The 20,986-nt window shown below is 45.3% G+C and overlaps 1 protein-coding gene across 2 annotated transcripts in view; it reads right to left on the minus strand.

Annotated features, from left to right (window-relative positions):
• Positions 1 to 20,986, minus strand: part of LOC147709107 (synaptosomal-associated protein 25) — a 282,645-nt gene that overhangs the window by 110,635 nt on the left and 151,024 nt on the right. For both annotated transcript variants that reach the window (XM_086927713.1, XM_086927714.1), the window contains exon 4: positions 10,114 to 10,162. In XM_086927713.1, coding sequence (XP_086783839.1) covers positions 10,114 to 10,162 — 49 coding nt within the window. The remainder of the gene's footprint in view (positions 1 to 10,113; positions 10,163 to 20,986) is intronic.

Below are 20,986 nucleotides of genomic sequence, written 5' to 3' on the forward strand. Positions count from 1 at the left end.
GTAACCATCAAAACAGGCCGTCGCATAGCAAACCCCTCTTCGACTGCATCCTTTACTACAACGCAGGACTCCACATTGCACCCGCAGTTTCTTCAGAACCACCGATGCATGATGCATCTTCAACGTAGGACTTTGCATCGCAAACCCCTCACTGATGGCATCCTTCATGACGATGCAGGACTCCTCATCACCGCCCTGCAGCTTCTCAGAACCGCAGTTGCGCAACACATCCTTTATGTGGGATCTTGTAATGCTCCACAAATCAGTATTTTTGTTAATTTGTTCAGCTGCCCTGTCTTGGTCCCTGTATCTGGCCCATGCTCCATCTTGGTCGGCCTAAACATGTGATGTTGTCCCAGTGTGGTGTGACCAGAAAAACAAATTGGCACTTTAAGCTTCTAGCCACAATTTTTACTTAAAACTTTGAAATTGCATATCTACTATTCTACCGACTGGATTTCTGTTGTTTTAGTCTCATATAATTTATTAGATGTTACTCTATTTTTCTAAATTGATGTGGGATTTTCCATAAGTGGTGTTTTTAATTTATTACTATTTGAAGTGCTGAATACATATTTTACACATTGCCTTACCGCTAAGTTAAGACTGACTGTGTAGTTTAGGTTTGGCACTATGTAGAGTTCTTTTAGCTTCTCCTGAATTCTATCCTAGAGATTCTAGTGTTGTCAAATAGTTATAATCTGTGGTGGAATGTTTCTGTTCAAAGCATGGTGGTCAGTTGGAGCTGGAAGGGAGCGGGCTGTGAAGTACTTGTCTGCCATGTAGCCTCGATAATAAAGTTACTTCTATCAATATCGATTCAGAGTGATTACTACAAAATATGGCGACAAGTTGGCTACACAGCTACAACTGAAACCCTACGTGTGCATCAACCTTCAAGCTGTCTAGTAGATAACCTGTCCTGCCCTCCAAGAGCATTTTAAAAGATCTGGACGCATCTCTACTGGATTGACAAGCTGCCTTTCACCAGTCGCTACCTGATACATCATGGTGCGTGGGATACATTTCAGCAGCTGTGTCAGTCAGAATTCAGACAACGCAGGTTTGTACCTTTCTGTACCTTGCTGGTTTGTTTGCGCTTGTGTGGCGATGCCTGTTTTTCAGTGAACTCGCCTGGTCTGGATTCTCGTTTTTGTCAGATTTCGAGTGCTATTATCTTGAGCCCTGTTTTCGGTGTGGACTCGGGCTGATCCCACGTGAATACCTCGAGGCAGTCCAGTGACGTCACGTTTCCCCTGGCAATGCTCTCCACAATGTGAGGTAACTCACGTATTGCCTTGTCGCTGCGTCCCACCCCGCTACAGAGTTGTTGTATCCTAGTGATGCATTCTTCTGTGACGGCACACAGCTTCCCTGTCTAGCAGGGAAGCTGCTCACTCGTTGTAGGTGGATTACGGTGATTCGCACACCATTGTTTTTTGATGGCACGCAACTTCCCTATCTCGCATGGAAGCTACACCTTCTCAGTGAACGGCTCACAGTGATTCGCACACCATTGGTCCCTTTATTCAAGTGTTGTGCATACACCATTCTTCCCTGATGGTACACATCTTCCCCATCTGGGATAGAAGCTACGCGATCTTAGTGAGCGGATCACAGTGATTCGCACACCATTGTTCTCTTTATTCAAGAACTGGGCTTCCCAACCTCGGGTGCGACACTGCTTTGGTTAAGCAACCACATCACTGTGATTCACACACCATTGTGTGCTGCGGATCATTGTGACTTACAGCCCTGTTTCAACGTGCAGGATACATTACAGCCAGTGTTACTTTTGTATTTAGCGGATCAGTGATTCGCACGCTCTATTTTCTAACACTAAGTGTGACATTTTGAGACATATATATTATATATATTTATTATTTGTGTCATATCTGTGTGGTAATCAGCAACTTGCTCATTCCTACTTTACTGTATTGCTATAGTTATTTGTATAACCTTTAATTGTTGATCGCATATTTTTGCCTCGCACTATTTTTTACTTATACTGCCAGGTTGATATGGGTTTATTAGATTGGCTTTTGCTGGGTGTTAAATTATTCTTTGCTATGTGTACCATGCAGGCTGTTACACCTCCTTCATTTTTAGACAATCCCGGTGAACCACCTGTTGGGTGGGAGTTATGGTTTGATGCATTTGAAACTTATCTTGGAGCCATGGGTGCTTTGAGATTGATTGCTGAATGCACAACATTTTTACTATTACATTCTTTGGGATTTGAAGGGAGGTATATATTTAATCATTGGCTGGAACTGACGCGTGAAGATGGTGACAGCATAGATGAATACCAAGACACTGTTATTAAGCTCAAAATCAGGTTTGACAAACAAACCAGTCTGATGGTCTTGAGACATAAATTCTATAAAGGAAAACAGGGTGAAGGTGAAGACGTTGATGCTTATATGTCTGTGTTGCGCAGGTTATCATCAGTCTATCAATTTGAGAATTTCACTGACCAGCTCATTAAAAATCAGTTTGTATGCCAATGTAAAGACAAACAAATCAGACAGACATTGTTGTCTATGGAAAATCCATGATTGGAAGAAACAATCAAGGTGGCCAAAAGTATTGAGATAACTCAAATTTCCTTGAAAGAGCAGGACGATAAGGTCCTTGAACCTGTCAATGTTGCTGTTGGGAGTGGAAAATTGAAACAAAGGAATTTTCATAGTGAAATGTTTGCTAGTGCTAAAGCAAAGAGTCAGGCTGATAATATCACTTCAAATGCAATGTGTTTTTGTTGTGGTAATCTTCCACATGTCAAAGAGGCAAGATGCCCTGCAGCCATTGTGGTGTGCAACTACTGCAGGAAAACAGGACATTTTGCCTAGGTATGCTTAAAGAAAAAAATCTCAAAAGTAGTGGCGTATGTGATGTAGTCTGATGATGAATCTGAATCAGAAGTTGTTTCTGTAACTGAGGGAAGTGAAACCATTGAGGGTGATCCGCCGGACTGTGTTGATTCCAGTGTAAAAGTGACTATTGGGAGTAAGGTCCTTAAGTTATTGGTTTATTCTGGTGCAAGGATCAATAAGATTACTCAGAAGCTATATGAGGAGACTTGGGGTGATAGAGTACTAATGCTACTAGACCGGTTCCCTGTTTCTTATGAAGGGCGTAGAATTGAGCTTCTTGGATACATTGAGGATGTTCTTATATTTAAAGGAAGGAAGATCAAATAAAATGTTTATGATACACCCAAAAGTTTGAATATTTCAGGCTGGTTTCATCAGGGGTTGTTCGGGATGGTTCTGAAAGCACGTGCCAGAGAGCAAGTTCTAGCTGGTTGGGATGAAGTGGGTTGCAAGTGGAAGAACTAATTTCCCTCCGTTTTTGCTGACAGTTTAGGGAAAATCCGTGGTTACAAACATAAAATTCTTGTGAAATATGGTGCTTCACCTGTAAAACATAAACTGAGGGAGTGCTGTTCAGTGTGAGAGAAGATCTGGAAAAAGAACTCAGATCCTTTTGTGATAAAGGGATTATCGAATCCACAGATTCTTCTTTGTGGTTGTCTCCCTTAGTGGTGGCATGTAAGAGGTGTGGAAATTTGTGTGTGTGCGTTGGCTTGAGGTCACTAAATAAAGAAATCTGAGCGGACTTACATCCCCTACCCAAGATTTGCTATTTGTTTACGTGAGTCAGGGGATTTAAATATTTTTCAAAACTTGATTTAGCCAACGCTTATCATCAAATTGAATTACACCCTGATTCACATGCTTTGACAGCTTTTGTTTCCCTTTAGGAAGCTTCCAGTACAAACGGATGCCTTTTGGTCCCGCACCCGCTGCGTCCATATTTCAGAGAGTTATGCAGAGTTTGTTAGGTGGGGTGTTCAAGATGATGTTTTGGTTCAGGGTCTTCGAAATTTTTGAGAAACATGGGGTCATGCTAAAAACTGAGAAATGTAAGTTGTTGTGTGAAGAGGTGAAAAATCTGGGTCATCTCATTCTAAATAAAGTATAAGACCTAGACAAGGACTTGTTGATGCTATTGTTGGAGCTGCCACATCCGCTGACAAGACAGGAGTGAAGTCGTTATTGGGACTCTTTGAGAATTACTCATGTTCCATTCCAAATTTTGCCACCATAGTACGTTCCATCAGTAATTTGCTCGTCCAAGTTGAAAGAGGAAAATGGTGGAATGTTAGCAACATTGTTAAGGAAGAGGAAGGATAATGACAAGACAGTCATGCTCGGCCACAGAGCAGAAAATGCTGGGAATAAGGAAACTGAAGGTGTGGGTGACTCCAGCGAGTTTTTGGTTAGGAGAAGCTTCAGAACCCGAGTCATCCCCAGTAGGTATCGTATATAGGCCTGTGTAGAATATTGCTACCTGAGTGAACGTGTTTGTAAATACTTAAAATAAATTTGCTTTTTATTGTTGTTAATGAGGAAGGAGGATTTGTAATGTTTATGTTTAGCACCGCAGAACAGTTCTTTTAGCTTCTCCTGAATTTTATCTAGAGATTCTAGGGTTGTCAAGTAGTTGTATTCTGTGGTGGAATGTTTCTGCTCAAAGCACGATGGGCAGTTGGAGCTGGATGAGAGCTGGCTGTGAAGTACTTGTCAGCCGTGTTATTTGAATAAACATTTATTCAGCGTGATTACTACAGACTGCTTTTTTGCTTAGCTACCAGAGGGTTAAGCACAGTTTAATTAGGGGTTTGCTTGTGTGTCACCCTGACAGAGATTATGAATGCAGCTTGAGTAGGGTTTCATCCCCTCAGCCAGTAACCCAATTTCCATCACCATATGTTTCAATGAGGCACCACGTGTCAATTTAATCGATTAACCAATTATTTACTGGGCAGGAGAATTCCAGATGCCTGCAGCTCATATGGTGCTTGCAGACAATAAGCTTTTTTGTCATTAATTTTGGGCACCTATTAGCCCTCTACAGTCAGATACCCCCGGGTACACTCCATTTGAAAGCACTGTTATAACAGTACAGGTCTGGCTTAACAGTGCAGCTGTCTGCAAAACATAGTGTTACCAGATCTTTAAAACAGTGGCGGTCGCCACTAACAAAGGGTGGTGAGGCGAGTGGGAGTAATGCAGGGGGCGGGAGAGCGAGCGTAGAGAGTAACAAGATGGATAGATAATAGTTTAAAAAACATACCTGACACTGCTGGTTGCCTCTCACATCATGTCACTCCCACTTGTCTCTTCCTAGGTCCCAGCAGGCCCTGGGACAGACTCTTATCCAATCCGTGTGCTGCAGAGCAGCGCACGGATTGGTCTGAGCAGGCTGAAAATACGCCCTGCTCAGACCAGGAAGTTTGTGGGGGTTTCCCCAGCCCAGTTGCTCAATGCAGTCAGGCTGGAGAAACCAATGTGCGCATATGTGTTTTAGTCGGCCTGAGACGGCAGGCCAAAAACACATGAGCACTTAGGGAGTGCAAAATCACTGCTCCTGCATCCACCCATGCCCCAGCCCTCGGTGCACAAGCTGACAAACGATTAATCAAACAATGCTAGAGCATAGTTTTATTTTTCCTTTGCTGGCGCTGCACCAGGCAATGGGGAGATGCTCCTCCGCCATTGTGGAGGAGCGGCCACTGTTTTAAAATATGCACTAATTGGGAGTTCGCTGTAAAAGAGCAATACGTATCTCAACATCCTACTATTGGCTATTTCATGTATCTACCTCCTTCCAGGAAGTGCTTGCTTTGGAATGCTCAACAGAAGATGTTACAATATTGTACACACACTTATCATACAGTTTGCCACATTCAATTATTTACCTCCTAAATGCATTCTATACAGAAATCAGTCCCCCTATTGCTATCTGTTTAACAGCTTAGGCAAAGCTATAGGTCTGGCTTTAATGTGGTAAATAGCATTTGTCCAAGCAACACATGTAAACTGCTTTTGTCACTGATTGTGTTTACGTGTGTTGGCACAATAAAGCCAAACCTACTATGTTTGCCAATGCTTGTTGTATGTGGGGCACATGCATTATATTTTGAAGAATTCTCTGGTATGTTACCTTAGGTCTAATTAAACAAGATTAGACAGATTAGTTGGCATTAACTGGAGGTGAGGAAATCCTAATAGGTAACCTTACAATGCAGTGGATGGCCTTTGTGACGGCCACTAAAGCGTCACCTATTGTGTAACTGCACAAATGTCTGCACTAAAACTCAAGGCCAGATTTACTAACCTTTCACACACTGCAGTGCAGCAAGGCAACTTGCTGCGCTATTTCGTTAAAGGAAGAGAGCAGAAATGCACCATATCTACTAAGATATGGCACACTTCTGCTATCTCATAGAGCCGGCGCACTTCAGGCAGTCTCGTGCCAATGCTGCAGGGGGCCTGCATCACAAGGAGAATGGTTTTTGTGCAGGAAGCCCTTCATTCACAAAACAAATTCCTTGAGGCCTTTTTATCTGTATATGTGTGTTGCACAATGCAGCACACAGAGAGAGGAAACAAGGAGGAGAAAGAAATATTTTTCTACTTGTTACATTAACCTCTGGGAGACATAGCAACTTCACGCAATCCCAGGTTTACAAACCTTTGCCAATCTGGGATTGTGTAATCCATGGGTGGATGCAGGGGAATGCCCCTGCTCCACCCAAGAAACACCTCCCAGAACAAAATGTAACTACAAGCTGCAGGGTTGCGTTACATTTCTTTACAAAGCCACGCAAGGCAGCGCAAATCGCCCCTTTTATGGCTTTGTAAATATCTACTAGCATCTTGCTTTGCGGCTGTATCACAAAAGTGGTGATACCACAACACAAAATGTTAGTAAATCTGGCCCTCAATAAGATCACCACACAGACATACAAGAGCAGTGCCAGAGCAGGAGTCCTCCTGATTTGTTTACCCACTCCACCCCTATACTGCAAGAGCTAGAGGCACCCACATCCTGGCTCTGGATAGAATACTGATTCAGAAAAGGGGGTGGTGATGAACAGAGGGTCTGAATTAAGCAGACCACTCTTACCCAGTCCAAAGATCAGGGCTTGATCCATCACCGTTTTTTAGCTCACTGCACCATCCCAGCTCAGAACTTGGCTATATGCAAATTAGTCTGACCCTGGCCCAGTGCATCATGGGAACAGGGCAGACCAAACTACCAAGCCAATTCTTATACTGGGAAGGAAACAAGCTACCGGGGACCGGTTTCTGGCATTTCAGCCGTCTTCGGCCCGTCTTGCTTGATTCCACGCTTATGGTGGACAAAAAAGATAGAATACTAACAAAGATGAGAACCCCTAAAGCATTAGAAAGAATAAAGATAACAGTTAAAAATCAGGCAAAAAGTGTAGAATGTAGCATGACAACAATAATGGTGAGGAACAAACAAGCTAAAATGTGTATTCTTTATTTATCGTTTTCTGCCAGGTATGAGAGGCAATCTGACATAGGTCTGGTTGAGCAGAAAGCCAGATGATGTTCCCTCTTTCTTAACAGAGAACACACAGGCCATAAATGTCTCAGGTTTATACAAAAAACAAATGTAATTCAATAGGAGAAAAATAATGTTTTGTGTTTTTTTAGCTAATAAGAGCCACACACGACCACCTGATGTAACCACAGGATCTGAGGTGGGGTTGACAAGACGCTGAAAGGGGAACTGGAATAGATACTAAATATTCTGGGTGGTGTGATCTCCTTTCCTAAATCCAAGTTATGGAGATGCTACAGAATTCTGCAGTAAATAACACTGATCATAGGCCTTTCAAGAAGCTCTGCCTGAATGGAGTAGCTGGCCATAAAATGAGATACCATGGTGATAATATTAAGATCCAGGGAAAACTTGGGCATCTAAGCAGACACTGTTGGGAAACTGACCACGTCGCAATGAGATTGATTAATGGATCAAACAAAGGTTAAAGGCCAAAGAAGTTCAAAAACGGGCTGCCACATCTTCAGGTCCGTGGACGCGGAGCCCTGCCTCAACTAAGCAGATATGTTGGCATACAGACGTTAAATGTTTTTTTGCATCTTGTGAATAATACCATTGATAGCGACCAAAAAAATGGTTTTGACATCCGGGAGAGAGACATCATAAGCACACATTTAAGTAACTAAGAGTATACTGACAAATCAATTCAGCCTGGAAACGTCATTAGTGGTGGCAGCAGGACCACCACAAGCATCTATTAGTACTATATTTAAATGATTCATTTATTGATGGGACTAACTAGAGATAAAAGTAGGGAGCATTCATTTTCACATCTTTACTCCCAGAGCCTTTAGTTGTCTTTCTAGCCATCCATTTTCCACGCATCTTCTACTCTCCCTCTCTGATCTCTCTCCACTGCTTCCCTTTCTCTCTCCACTCAACGTCCCTCTGTTCCTGCCGCAATTAGCCCCAGGGAATGTGACCCCAAAGAACTAGAGAAAGCGATAGAAGGGGAACTAAGGCTTCAAAAACCGGGAATTCCTGATGGAATAAATTGCCAATCCTGCCCTGATGGGCAGGATTGGCCAGAGGGGACTTTGATCCAGAGGGGATGTGTCCATGTTGGTGTCTCAGGCTAGCCACACAAAAACCACTGAAATGCAATATACCTGAATGAAAGGTGTATACATAATAAGTGGTTATCCTGAAAATCTGGCATGGGTCCGGACCTCCTGGACCTACATTGGTAACCACTACTCAGGTCTAATCTCATTTAATCATAAATTACCCTAATGCTGAATATTGTTATGGATTAATCACACAGTAAGACGAGCAAGCCCTGGGACTGACTGTATATGTTTGGCACATGCTCAACACATGATGCATTTACAGGGCATGTTTGCAAACCAAAGGGCCTGTGTGACAGTGAATATTTACTGAAAACTACAGTACTGTCCTGGAAACAAAGGGGCTTATCTACAAGCCCCTTTGTGCCACCCGTACGTCACTTTTCCCATGTTAAAAATGACTCAAAAGTGGCGCACGGGGGTTGCAAATAAGCCCCCAAGTGCCTTCCGAATTTTTGGAATTAAAATTCAGTAATGTGAAAGTGAAAATAGTTGCCGTTTCTGTCGAAAATATCGTCACTCGCAATGCTGCAGTTAATCGTTACAGCTGCTTTACTGAAGTGCAAAGGCAAAACGTATTATTTTAAAAATATTACGGGAACACAACAATTCACGAGGCGAAAATGCTCTGTGCAATATTCCGTTTGATCAGATGCAGTTTTTTTTGCCATCCACATCGCGCGCGCGTTACGATTATGAACGCGTCAGCAGCAATGAATTCTCCTGCCACAAATTAACCGTACAGCTCCATTGGTTATGTAAGGGATAGAGATGAGTTCAGAGTAGTAGGCGCTATTTTCCATGTACTAACGAAATAATCGCAATTGCCTGCATGGTCGGATTCATTTATTTCTTCCTAAGGGACGTCTCCAAGGGGTCGTACTGCGCCTGCTAGAAGAAGCAATAAGCACGGAGAGGGAGGGGGAGGAGGAAGAGCGTCCGTGCAAAGGAATCTCCCTGCAGTGCTCGCTGAAGCCGTTCATTTCAAGCCAGCTTGTTGTTCTTGTGAAGAGGCAGCAAAATGGCGGCGGATGATGCTAGAGGAGGCTAAGGGATGCCACATTTATTGCGAATCCTAACATCAGCTTGCCAGTCTGGCGTGTGTCAGAGCAACGTAATACACTCAGCGGCTGCCAACACGCCGCGGGCTCTTTTGACAGTCCTGCATTTCCTTGGCAAGGGCGTCTAGTGACAAACTGCTGGCGTTCACGTGGGCCCAAGCAGCCCCGGTGCACGGGGCCCCACCCATCAAGGGGCCCCCAATTTAACATGAAACGTATAGAAATCAGTGCCATATGGAAGTTTCAGCCCCTCCCCCGCCCCAATTATATATTGCAAGGAGTCCCCAAAAATTTAGATCACGCCCTGCAACACCAGGAAGCATTTAGCCTCCATTCGTTCCTATATTGTTGGCATGACCTTCTGTGTTCATGCCTTGTGCCTATTATAGAATACTGTTTCTCTGTCTTAAACCACATCCGATTGAACAGTCATAGCAAACAAATAGACAACTAAATGGGTGCTTACACTGTCTGTGAAGAACAATTTGAAAGAATGATTCATCAAAAAGCATGGTGCCCTTACTGAAGCACTCCAAACTTACCTCCTTGCTCATCCAACATAACCAGAGTCCTGATACCGGCATCTTTGCTCTACAATCCCGTACAGCAAGCAAGGCAAGAAAAGAAAGAGAAAGCGGATCATTGAAACCAATTGTTAACAAATCAACTCTGGAGATAGAAAACATAGAAGGCTCAAGAAAAGCTGCAAGAGCAGGGAGGGCATGCGAATGAAGATCCAATGAGGAGAGATTCTGCAATGAGACATCTGCATGGCCTGCACTGCGCCCACGGCATTGCAGTGCTCACAGGAGTTCTGTGTAATGACTGTTTTCATTCCCAGGACCCACAGGGGCGGCTCTAGGCTCATGGTGGCCCTGGGCAGGGAGCGTAGGTAGGGGGCCCCAGAAGAGGGGGTCCGGGCGGGGCGGAGCACGGAGGCCAGTAAAGGTGGAGGGGGTTGGGGGGGGGGGGTGCGGGGGGGGGGTCAGGGTGTTTGGAATTGGAACAGAGCCGGAGGCCACCAAATCCCTGCCAGGGGCCACCACACAAATATGTATCAATCCTCATAGGATTATTATATTAAGGATATATATTGGCGTGGTGGCCCCTGGGATTTGGTGGCCCTGTGCAGGTGCACAGCTTGCACATGCCTAAAGCCGCCCCTGGGACCCACCAACACTCTGTTAACACCAGTATATATGGAGACACGTGTGAAAACATGCAACACATTCGATTTAATGAGGATAAGACAAGAAATGTGTCACCAGAAAGCTACGAAATATGGTACTAGGGTACAAAAGGTTTTGGCACTCTCAAAGCCTGCATAGCACAAAAATTGAGTATTTGTGAGTGTACGAAACACATGTGCAAAGCACTAGAAAGAATTTATGAGTCACTCATGGATTTGTAACTTCAAAGGTTCACATTAGGAGTCATTGTGTCTAGTAAGGAAAAGAGGATGACCCTTTTCCCTGTAGTTGGCAAGGGTATGTAAAAATAGTTGTTATCATCAACAAAGTCCATCCCAGCACATCATTCCACCTTTTCTCTTTCCAGCCTACACTTGCTTAGGATCATAATCTGTAAACAAAATGTCTTAGAATGGACAACACGGTACAGTAACCAGTTAAGTGGATTATAATCTTGAGAAATACCATAAAGGGACCTGCAGAACTGCTCAAAGTTTCCGGCTTACTGAAAACCATCAACTGCATGCCTCTCTCTCACACTTCTTCATGCATCACACTGCTAAGCCCTGCCTTCCATAACACAATAACTACGCCTTGGTGGTAATCACGCATGACATGAAAAAACTTAAACACAGGGTCATAATAAACACACACACTTCTAACCACATACTGGAAGAGGTGTGGCGCAGCGGCCAGGGTGCCTGACTCCGGACCGCAAGGTTCACGGTTCGAACTCCGGCAGTAGGTTAGCCCAGCACCACGTGACTCTGGGAAATAGCTTGCTTAATCTTCCCGACGGCCCCCAGCTCCGGGACACCTCTCCAGAGGTAGCTGTGGCTTTACAGATTCTGGCATTTACATTTACACACCTTACATGGTGTTGTGTGCTCGCTCAGTATGCAAGTGCTTCAGCGCCCAACGTAGGGGCCGGAAGGGCAATAGAAATGTAGTCTATACATATAATACGATCAATTATTTGCAAGTATAACTGATGGGATACTAACAGACAGAAGGGAGTGACATCTATTGCAAAGTGGCAACTGTCTAGGAATAAGTTCCACTTAATGAATGTGAGCTGTAGGTACTGGGGAGGGCATGCAGTGGTCCATGATATTGCAGTATGCTCCCCAGATGCTAATTCAACTCTTATACATATTGACACACGGCCCCTTTAAACAATCCTGCAATATCAGCATTTTGTGAATGCAAATGTAGGGACTGAGGTCAGCTGTCACCGCCACGCCACTATGCCTGCATATACAGTCATTTGGAGGAATTTATAATAGGAATCCTGGCTTATTGATATAATCATAAATTAGGATTCTGCAAATCCTTCTCAATTGTCGATTTGCACAGTGGCATATCTGTACATCTGTTGCAGTGCAAATAAAAGATCAGGCTGCATTGCAGTTCTGTGCAAAAGCAGAGACTTTTTGCCACAGTCCAATCCATTGTACGCCAGGGCCCTTTCTTTGACCTATAAATTCATGCTTGTCAAATATGCAGGCGTTATTCTGAGTTTCTACTTTTCGCTATTAATTAAATCACCGTTGAACAATGTGCGTACCAATCACATATGGCATGTGAGAGATCACCTAATATGTACAGTGCACACTAGTCACACTTTATCGGTTCTCTCTTAGCCTTTAGATAAAAAGTCTTTGAACATGAATTGTTTCTAACTTCTCACTGCTATCTTGCTTGGAACGTTCTGTAGCGAGAGGGGACAAGTTGTGTGTTCAACGTGAATATACATAATGGGGCAGATTTAAAAGCCCTGTGCGCCACTTTTGCGCCACCATTGCGTCACTTCTGTGAAGCAGCGACGGCATAAAGCTAGCACCATGCTGCAACGGATTTACATTGTGACACATCTAGGGAGATGCGTCACATTGTAAAGCCCTGCGCCACTTGAAACCTGCATCAGGTTTCATGTGGGCGTTCCGGCGCAGGGTAGGCGTTCCGGCACAGGAACGCCTCAGAAAAGAGCCTGAGTGAAATCTAAGTCACTTTTCCGGCGCCGCTGCGTCAAAACCTTGCACCTGCTTGAAGTAGGCGTAAGGCTTGACGCACCACGTTGTGCATGGGCAGGCCAAGGGCATTGCTGGAGTTGCGTTGCACTTGCGACACGACTCCAGAAGTGCTCCACCCTTCCGGCGGGAGATGCGTCACGCATCTGTTTATCCTTGCGCCATGATGAGCCGCATTGCAAATACGGCGCATCTGTGGTGGGGCAAGGATAAACTTGCATGACGCATGGCGCATCTTATCTGGCGCATCTCTGCTGATTTTCAGTGATGCGTCATTCGTCATAAATCTGCCCCAATGTTTTTTGCAAACGAATGTCCATTTCTCTGTGCTAACTCTTTCCTCACCTTATCATACCTGACCCACCTGGAGGCCATTTGCCGAGAGCCAGCATGTTTAGCTCTGGGACTTAGTCGTTTTTGTTAAGTATCAATAACAATACTGGTATTGGCTATGTTAATAGCATAACTAAACAGTGAATTGTTTATTGACACTCAAGTAATTGTTCCTATTATAAAGGAAGGCTGCAAAATGCAGCATTATTTTTTATGGTTCTGCGCGACTAAGTTGTACGGTTTCCCTCAGAGCTGTTCCACATAGCAACCTGTATATAGGCAAATAGCACATTCCTTTTCTTCCCAACAAAGCTACCACCTCCAATCACTTCCTAACTTCCCTGTCCCCTCATTGTTATTGCTTTCTGCAGTCACTATAATACCTCTTGTGTGTTCATAACCCAAACCCTCTTTCTTTAAGATGACTACCGGCTACTTCAACTATTTTCTACTTTCCTCTTCCCCACCCTATTCCCTTATTTAATCCTCACCTGGCAAACTATCTTTTTCAATAGCCCATCCATTCTTCAGTTGCACCCCCTCCAATTAACCTGTTTCTGCTCTTCTTCTCGTAATGTCTCCCCTAATCATTTTAATGCCCCCCTTTCATTCTCTCTTCCTCTTCATCGTATCCAAAATGTTATTGTCCATTCTCTCTTTAATCCCATCTGTGGCACCCACATGACAGCGTTTTATCTAATTTAGCTTCAAATTTCAATTATACTTTCTGTTCACACTCTACTGATCTCAATTGAAATTTATGGTTTATCCCTGTACTCATTCTTTCCCAATCTGAAATCGCCTTCCCATATTAATTTGGTCTCTCCTCCCTCTTTGTGGTTTTTCAAAGCAATCACTCTGATTCTTAACACCTACACTTTGAACCTCCTCCCCATTTTAGTTCTTGTGAGGAAAGCTTAAATACGCACAAAGGTCTGTGAAGATTAAATCATCATGTACAACCTCTTGATTCCAATTTGCCCTTAAGCGAAAAATCCATAGGGATAAACACTTTTCATAAACAGTTAAATCTGATGCAACATTAAATATATGGCGCCTGCTTCATATATGTCTTGACGTCCTGATGATGACCCTCAAATGATAAAGGGTCAAAATACCATCAACAGTTAGGGCTGTTGGAACGATTTGCTAACATACTCTTCAGTTGTTGAAACATTTGTGATTCAAGCAGTGCAAATAACAACAAAGCACTTTTTGTTCAGCTGCCTGCTTTGTAATACATACATTGCATTTGTTCCTAATTAATTTTCACCCAGTTTGAGATCACTGGAGCACTCATTGAGCACTATGATAAAGCAGTAATGTCTTTGTTTCTGTAAATCTCTAGGGGTCTCTGCCATCACTTATTTTTTTTATGTATTTATTGGTTTTTATACATGAAGAGCCCTGTCAACAACAACATAACAGCAAGTAAGCCCATCATACAGAGGTACAACGAGGATGTAGCAAGGTGCAAAGTGCACCATCATAAACACAACATAGTCAGGAGCATGACAACATTAGCATATGTATTGCATACATGTAAATGGAGGAACAGTGTCGTATCGTTGGTAAGGGCGTATGGTGCAGAGCCAAAGGGAGGGGTCGGTGAGATGGCTGGGAGGGAGGTAGTCATCAATCTGGAGTGTTAGGGTCTAGGGTGAGGAGGTACTTCCGTATGGGCTGCCAGAAATCTTTCGGCCGGGATGTGAGTGGTTGTAGCTGTTTATAATCTCCGCTGACGCTGTATCAATGTGTCATACTTTTGAGCCAGGCTGCAGTGGTAGGAACCCAGTCACTTCTCCAATGTACCGCAATTTTGTGCTTGGCAAGCAGATGTGCCATTAACACAAGCCGGCGAGCAGACTTAGGAATATCGCTTGTGTAGCCTAAAAGTGCTAGCAGGAGGGCGGTGTAAACGCTACTTCGGTCATGGTTGAGATGTGGGGAAAGATAGATGTCCAATAGAGGCAAATTTGTGGGTGGGTCCATGTTAAGTCTACGAAATCTGCATTCTAGGTTGAACATTTGGGACATTGGTCAGATCACGTAGGATTCATTTTTCAATGTCAGAGGGGGAGTGGTATGCTTGGTGTAAAAAGTTAAAATGTAGCAATTTATGTCTGTGGTTGACCGAGATATGTTGGGTTTATGAACAACAGTATGACCACTGTTAAGTCGGGAGCCCAGGTCCACACCCCAAGCCTCCCGGACGTGAGCAGTAGTGTCAGGCTCCATGGCGGTGCAGAGTCGGTATGACCTGGAGACCAGCCGGTCTCCATCAGTGTCCGACACGACTAGCATCAGCGGGGGTAAGTCGTCCGGGGCAAGGGGTAGGAGGGAAGAAGGGAGCGTAGGGTGTTATGCAGACTTTGAAGCACAAAGTGGTCCATGTATGTGTCATTCTGAATGTGGCTACCATCGGCATGGGTCAGGACATGGCCATCAGAGAAAATGTCAACCATGTTATGGAGGTCATGGCAGTGGGGGGTGCATTGAACTAGCTTTTCACCTGTGAGTGGTCGCCAGGGGTTAATAGCTAGAGAAAGGGCTCAGAAACAGTGGGGCCACTGCCCAGTACCCGTCAGAGTTTCCACCAGGCCCAGCAATTTGTGGAGATGGTTTGAACGTCCGTGGAGTCTATTGAAAGGCCCTTTGGTACAATGAGGAAAGTCACCCCAGCTCGTCCCTCTGTCATCACTTATTTGCTTTTGAATAGTTAACATTGATGTGTTTATAATAGATTACTCCACACAGAAACTTTTTTCTATGTGTGTCTGATTGCCTCCAGTTCCAGGTTGGTTCTGGGTGGCCCATTGTGACTAAGGTTCTTCTTGCTCTGCAAATTGCAGCCACACTGTGCTAGCCGTGGGAGATATATCTGTGGCCCACAAAAAACATTTCTTAACACATGGAGACTCCTATAATCCACCTCAACATGCAAGCCCCTTTATGGAGACATAAAGATGGCTGTGACCAAATGTCTGAAATAAATTACTGTATTGCACCTGCCAGTGCCATTGAGCTGATTTTAAAATGAACACTGAACTATGTTCCCTTAATGTTTTTCTAAGCCTATCCTTTTAGTTTGAAAGAAATTGTATTCTCTATATATCTACAATGGCTCATATTCAAAAAAGTTCCAATGATGTCTAGAAACAAAACGCCAACCTGTCTACATTGATAATATTTGAGCTGGCAAGTTGTGCCAAATGTTGTTTACCGAAGTGACTGTGGCCAAAATTAATAAGCACTGAGCCGTAATTTAAGCAAACTTTAACAGTCTTGCCTGCAGACAGCTTCAAGCTTTATCCGATCGGCAGGTATTCCATGTATCAACTTCAGATAATGAACAATAAATTATTCCTGCTGAAACTTGAATTTGGAACCACTAAGTCACAACAAATGTCAGCAAAGTGCACTTAACTTCCTTTGCAAGTGTGCTGCATGAATATGATTCAAACTGCATGCATTAATGTTAGAAGGCGGTTCTGACCATCTGAGCCGCCCAGATTTTTCGCTTTTTGAACACCTAATTGTTGAGCTTTTACGGTGTGAGAGCCCCATAAGTTGGGACTCACCCACAGTGAACTCATGATGAAAGAGACTAGTAGATTTTACCGGTGTCCCCCTGGTGAGACGAGGCCGCTGCCTTGCAGCTGGAGTAAGGGGCACCGGGCTGGTTACATGCAGACACGTGTGTACATGCAGGTGCACAAGTGTAAAGACTGAGCAGGGGAGATTCCTGGCGTGCGAGGCCCAGGAGCATCTAAAAAATGAATGGTGTGGCAGGACTTATGCAGAGCTGGGAGGTGACATGGAATAGGCTTAATACAATGGTAAAAAAAGAGTGCTTTAATGTTTTCACTGAAAGAAAGCTTCATTATTCTGCTGTGAGGATGGGGACCACATGGGATAGTTTCACTTTCCTAGGGCCTACAAATACCAGACATGTACTAAAGTCCACTGTAACTTAGGTGAGATGAAGTAATCTCCGGAGTCCAAAGTCATATCGGTACTGCTTTTGGGTCATCCAGAAATGTAATATTTCTCTGAGTCAGCTCATAACCAGAGCCTGGCTGGGGCTGACCCTGCCAGGCTTGATTAATGGCCTAGCCCTTTATGACAAGCATTCAAAGGGTGAAGGTCTCCTCTCCAAGAAGAGAAGATGGGTGGAGCTCCAGGTTAATCCATCAGCAGCTGTCACCTGGTGCCAGGCACCAAGCTGCTCGGGAGAGAAGGCAGCCAGGGGGGAAGGGGCTTGTCAGGACCCATGTGGCATGAGACCAATGGACGCCGCCATTTTGAACTAACCCAAAGGCCTGGGCAAGAAGGAGGGAGCAGGGGAAGAGAAGTGATGTGTCGCTGTTTGATAGAGAAAAAAGAGACTTCCTGACAGCCCCCTCCCAATTCTTTACATAGAATTTGCACAGGAAGAAGAGCTCTATCTGGGGTGTGGTCTGCTGAGGAAGACCGGTGCTGGAGCCTGGCACCATGGGCAGCTGGGAACAAGAAACTCCAGACTGGCCCAGTTCCCTGGCTTGTGCCACAAGGGGAGACCCGTGATCAGAATTCTGGACCTCTGCGCAAGGAGATGAGAGGCTCAGGAGAAGAGCCAGGTGAGATGCTGGCGCAGGGAGCCAGTGAAGGCAGCTTCCTGTTAAACTCACCCTCTGGGAAACCAAGAGGGAAAAAGAAAGTGCTCCCAATGGATGGGGAGTGCTACCAGGAGCAAGAAGAGGTGAAAATGGTCTAGATCGGAACCTGGGGGGCTGCGATATACCCCCCAGAAGGAATGCAACCTTTGACCTCCACTGGGACCAACAACGAAACGTGTGGGGCTCTGCCGCCGGTCTTAGATGTGCCCCAGGGGTCGGTCAGGTCCCGGGGGCTGCCCCCAGAGGAAGAAGTAAAGTCGGGGAGCCCCATCGTGCTACCCATGAAGTTGCCTAAACGGGGTGTAAGGAGCCCACACTGGCCCACGGCGACAACGGAGGGCGGGGATCAACCGTTGCGCCCCCTGCGAAGATGTCTTTGGGGCCCAGGATCCCAACACCGGGCCCAACGCCCAGAAGGGAAGCCGGGGAGTGCCATCACACTCCCCGTGAAGACTGGCCAGAGAGGAGGGGCCTAGGACCCCATCTCTGAGCCCCGGTGTGCCTCGATGTCAGAAGCGAAGTGGATGCATGCCGTCACCCTCCCCATGAAGGTGCGCTGGAGGCCCTGGATCCCAACTCCGGGCCCGGATGCGGGTGGTGAGGTCGGGGGAATGCAGCAGCACTCCCCTGTGACAGGAGAAAGGTGGGGGAGTGCCGTTGCACTCCCCTGAGGTCCCGTTGGACCAAAGGTGGCATCACATCTGCCGCGGGAAGACCAGAACAGGAGTGCCGACTCCCACTGCAGCACGCAAGGGTGCTTGCCCGTCGGAGAGCCAGAGGGAGCAGCTCTCCCAGAGCAGTGGGGGAGCCACTTCTATGATATTCACGAGGCAGGAGAGCCTCACCCCATAATGCCTTGCAGGCCCGGACCGGTCTGCAAGGAAAAACAGCCTTTTCTCGACTCATGGTGATCCCAGGAGGATGGGTTCACCGTAACATGTGTGCCAAGGTGCTGGGGGATATGCAGGAGCAATATAGTCTCCCCCAGCACGAAGATCGAAAGTCCCCCCCTAAGTCTTTGGCAACTCACTGGGAATAACCCAAGGGCGCAGCCAGCAACCAACTTTTCCCTGGGTTGGAACTTTTGTTCTTCAGCTGGGGGGGGGAAGGAGGGTGCCTTAAAGATTGCCTCAATGCGTGGAAGGTTGTGCTGGGGATGTCCGGAGAAGGCATCCCCTGGAGGTGAAGAGGTGCAATTTCACGAGAAATGCATTTAGAGAAATGCATTTACTAACGTTATTTCTATGGTGGGACTGTAAGTCACATGTGTAATGTGAATTCATAAGCAAAGTGGTGTTATGTTGCTGGACATTCCTGCTAGTGTGTCTGGCTGTATAAGCTTAATCCTGTGATTACAACTGTGATGCCTTTTAGGGGCTGTGATTGCAAGTCCTACAAATCAGCGACGATAAGTACCTCATTTAAAGTGATGCCCAAACATGTATTCTTGCTACTGCGTTAGGGGTAGAACAACCCAGACTGTGAGCCACTAAGATGTAGAGGTGCATACTGTATGGTCAGTATAAAATGCTCAGTCAGGGTTATGCGTCCCCAGGGCTGGTGTACCTATTTTTAATGCTTGTTGAGATGATGGGCTGGGTCGCCACTGGGATGGGGCAAGTTGGTAAGGCCCTTGCTCCAGGTTGTGTCAACCCACTGCATTAGGGGGCAGGATGATGTGCACACATGGGAGTGGTGGTGCTAGACACCACCACCCCTGCGGGACGGGTGGACATGTTATGTAATGTCACAAAGTAATTCCAACAGCTTATGTATATTTGTAAATTGGTGCAGAGTATTGAGTAGTGTGTGTGTTTAATACATATACTCTTACTTTTATAAAGCAAAGTATAGACTGGACAATCAATTAATGAGTGTTATTTCTGCGTATCTTTAAATGGTGATCACTAGCCTACACCACCTCCCTTGAGTAAGCCTTAGACTGCTCTGCAACGCTACCCTCTGAGAGTCAAGCGCTACAATAGGCTGTTTGGTTCCCAGTGAAGGACAAAGGTGACATGTTATTTGTGCAGGCCTCACAGATACTGCCTCGTTTTCCAACAATTAATAACTAGGCTATTGCAGCATTATGCTCCTATAATGCTATTGTGTGCATAGATGAAAATATCTTACCAGGCAAAGTGAAGTAAGAATACCGTTTTGTAGTGAGCTGTGGCTGAGCTCTCACATTGTGAAAATAAAAGATTTCACAAAGGCACACAGTTATATCTATTCGGAAAAATGATTGAGTTCTCTTGTGTAACAAACCAGCCAAACAAGCATCACAGTTAAAGAAATAAGGGTTGTACATGTACAACGAACTTTAGACATGCAGAGGCTAATTGAATGAGAAAAATAAAGGAAAAACGAGGGGGACTGGTCAAGGACCTAAGGTCTATGAGGGAATAAAATAGAGCAATGTTAGTCAATTGGAATATATTTTAAGTTGAACTGTTTCTAGTAGTTCTAGTCTGAAAGCCATGTCCATCGAATCAATGTCAAATCTGGATGAGGTTTGTTCAAAGTATCAGTGATCTAAAAGCACAAGTAGCTTAGAACTTTAGCAGCGAAAACATGTCCAATGAGGTCTAGATTCAATGCACTGTCCGAGAGGCACTTTGGCGCTTTATGGGCCACCGCAGAAAGAATAGTTGGGCTGGATTCCAATCTGCGGTTGCACCAGCACCTCCGCAGCAGGCGCAATAACCCACCGAGCTCCCACATTGTTTCCTCGCCTGGTGACCTCGTAGAAGATACATTATCCTCGCCGGAGGGGTGGCGGACACTCTCTGTTGGACTTCCAGAGCCGGGCGGTCGCTGGAAGCCCCCCATGCTGGCACTGAAATTAGATTTTGAGTTCTTGTGACACGGGGAGAATTACCCAGGGTCAACGGGCAAGGGCCGGCTGGTCACGAGCGTGAACCTTCTGAATAAACCCTGCACGTCCTGGTGGGACCGGATTAAACCAGCTGTCAGCGAATTGAGTTTCCTGGGCCTCCTAAACTGTCTGCATTGACTGTGAGAAACTTTCCTCGCACTCTCCATTCAGCGCCCGGAGTGTTGTTTTCACAAAGAAAGCGGCTTGCTTCAGCCATAAGGATTTGTACTTTTGATGTTTGTAAAGTGCCCACAAGGACCGGTTCTAAGGCGCTTCCGGATGAGCTAAAAAGCTAAAACATGGGCCGACTGCTTGGTCCTAAGATG

Source organism: Lissotriton vulgaris, chromosome 6 (genome assembly GCF_964263255.1).
Source record: "Lissotriton vulgaris chromosome 6, aLisVul1.2, whole genome shotgun sequence".
NCBI lineage: Eukaryota > Metazoa > Chordata > Amphibia > Caudata > Salamandridae > Lissotriton > Lissotriton vulgaris.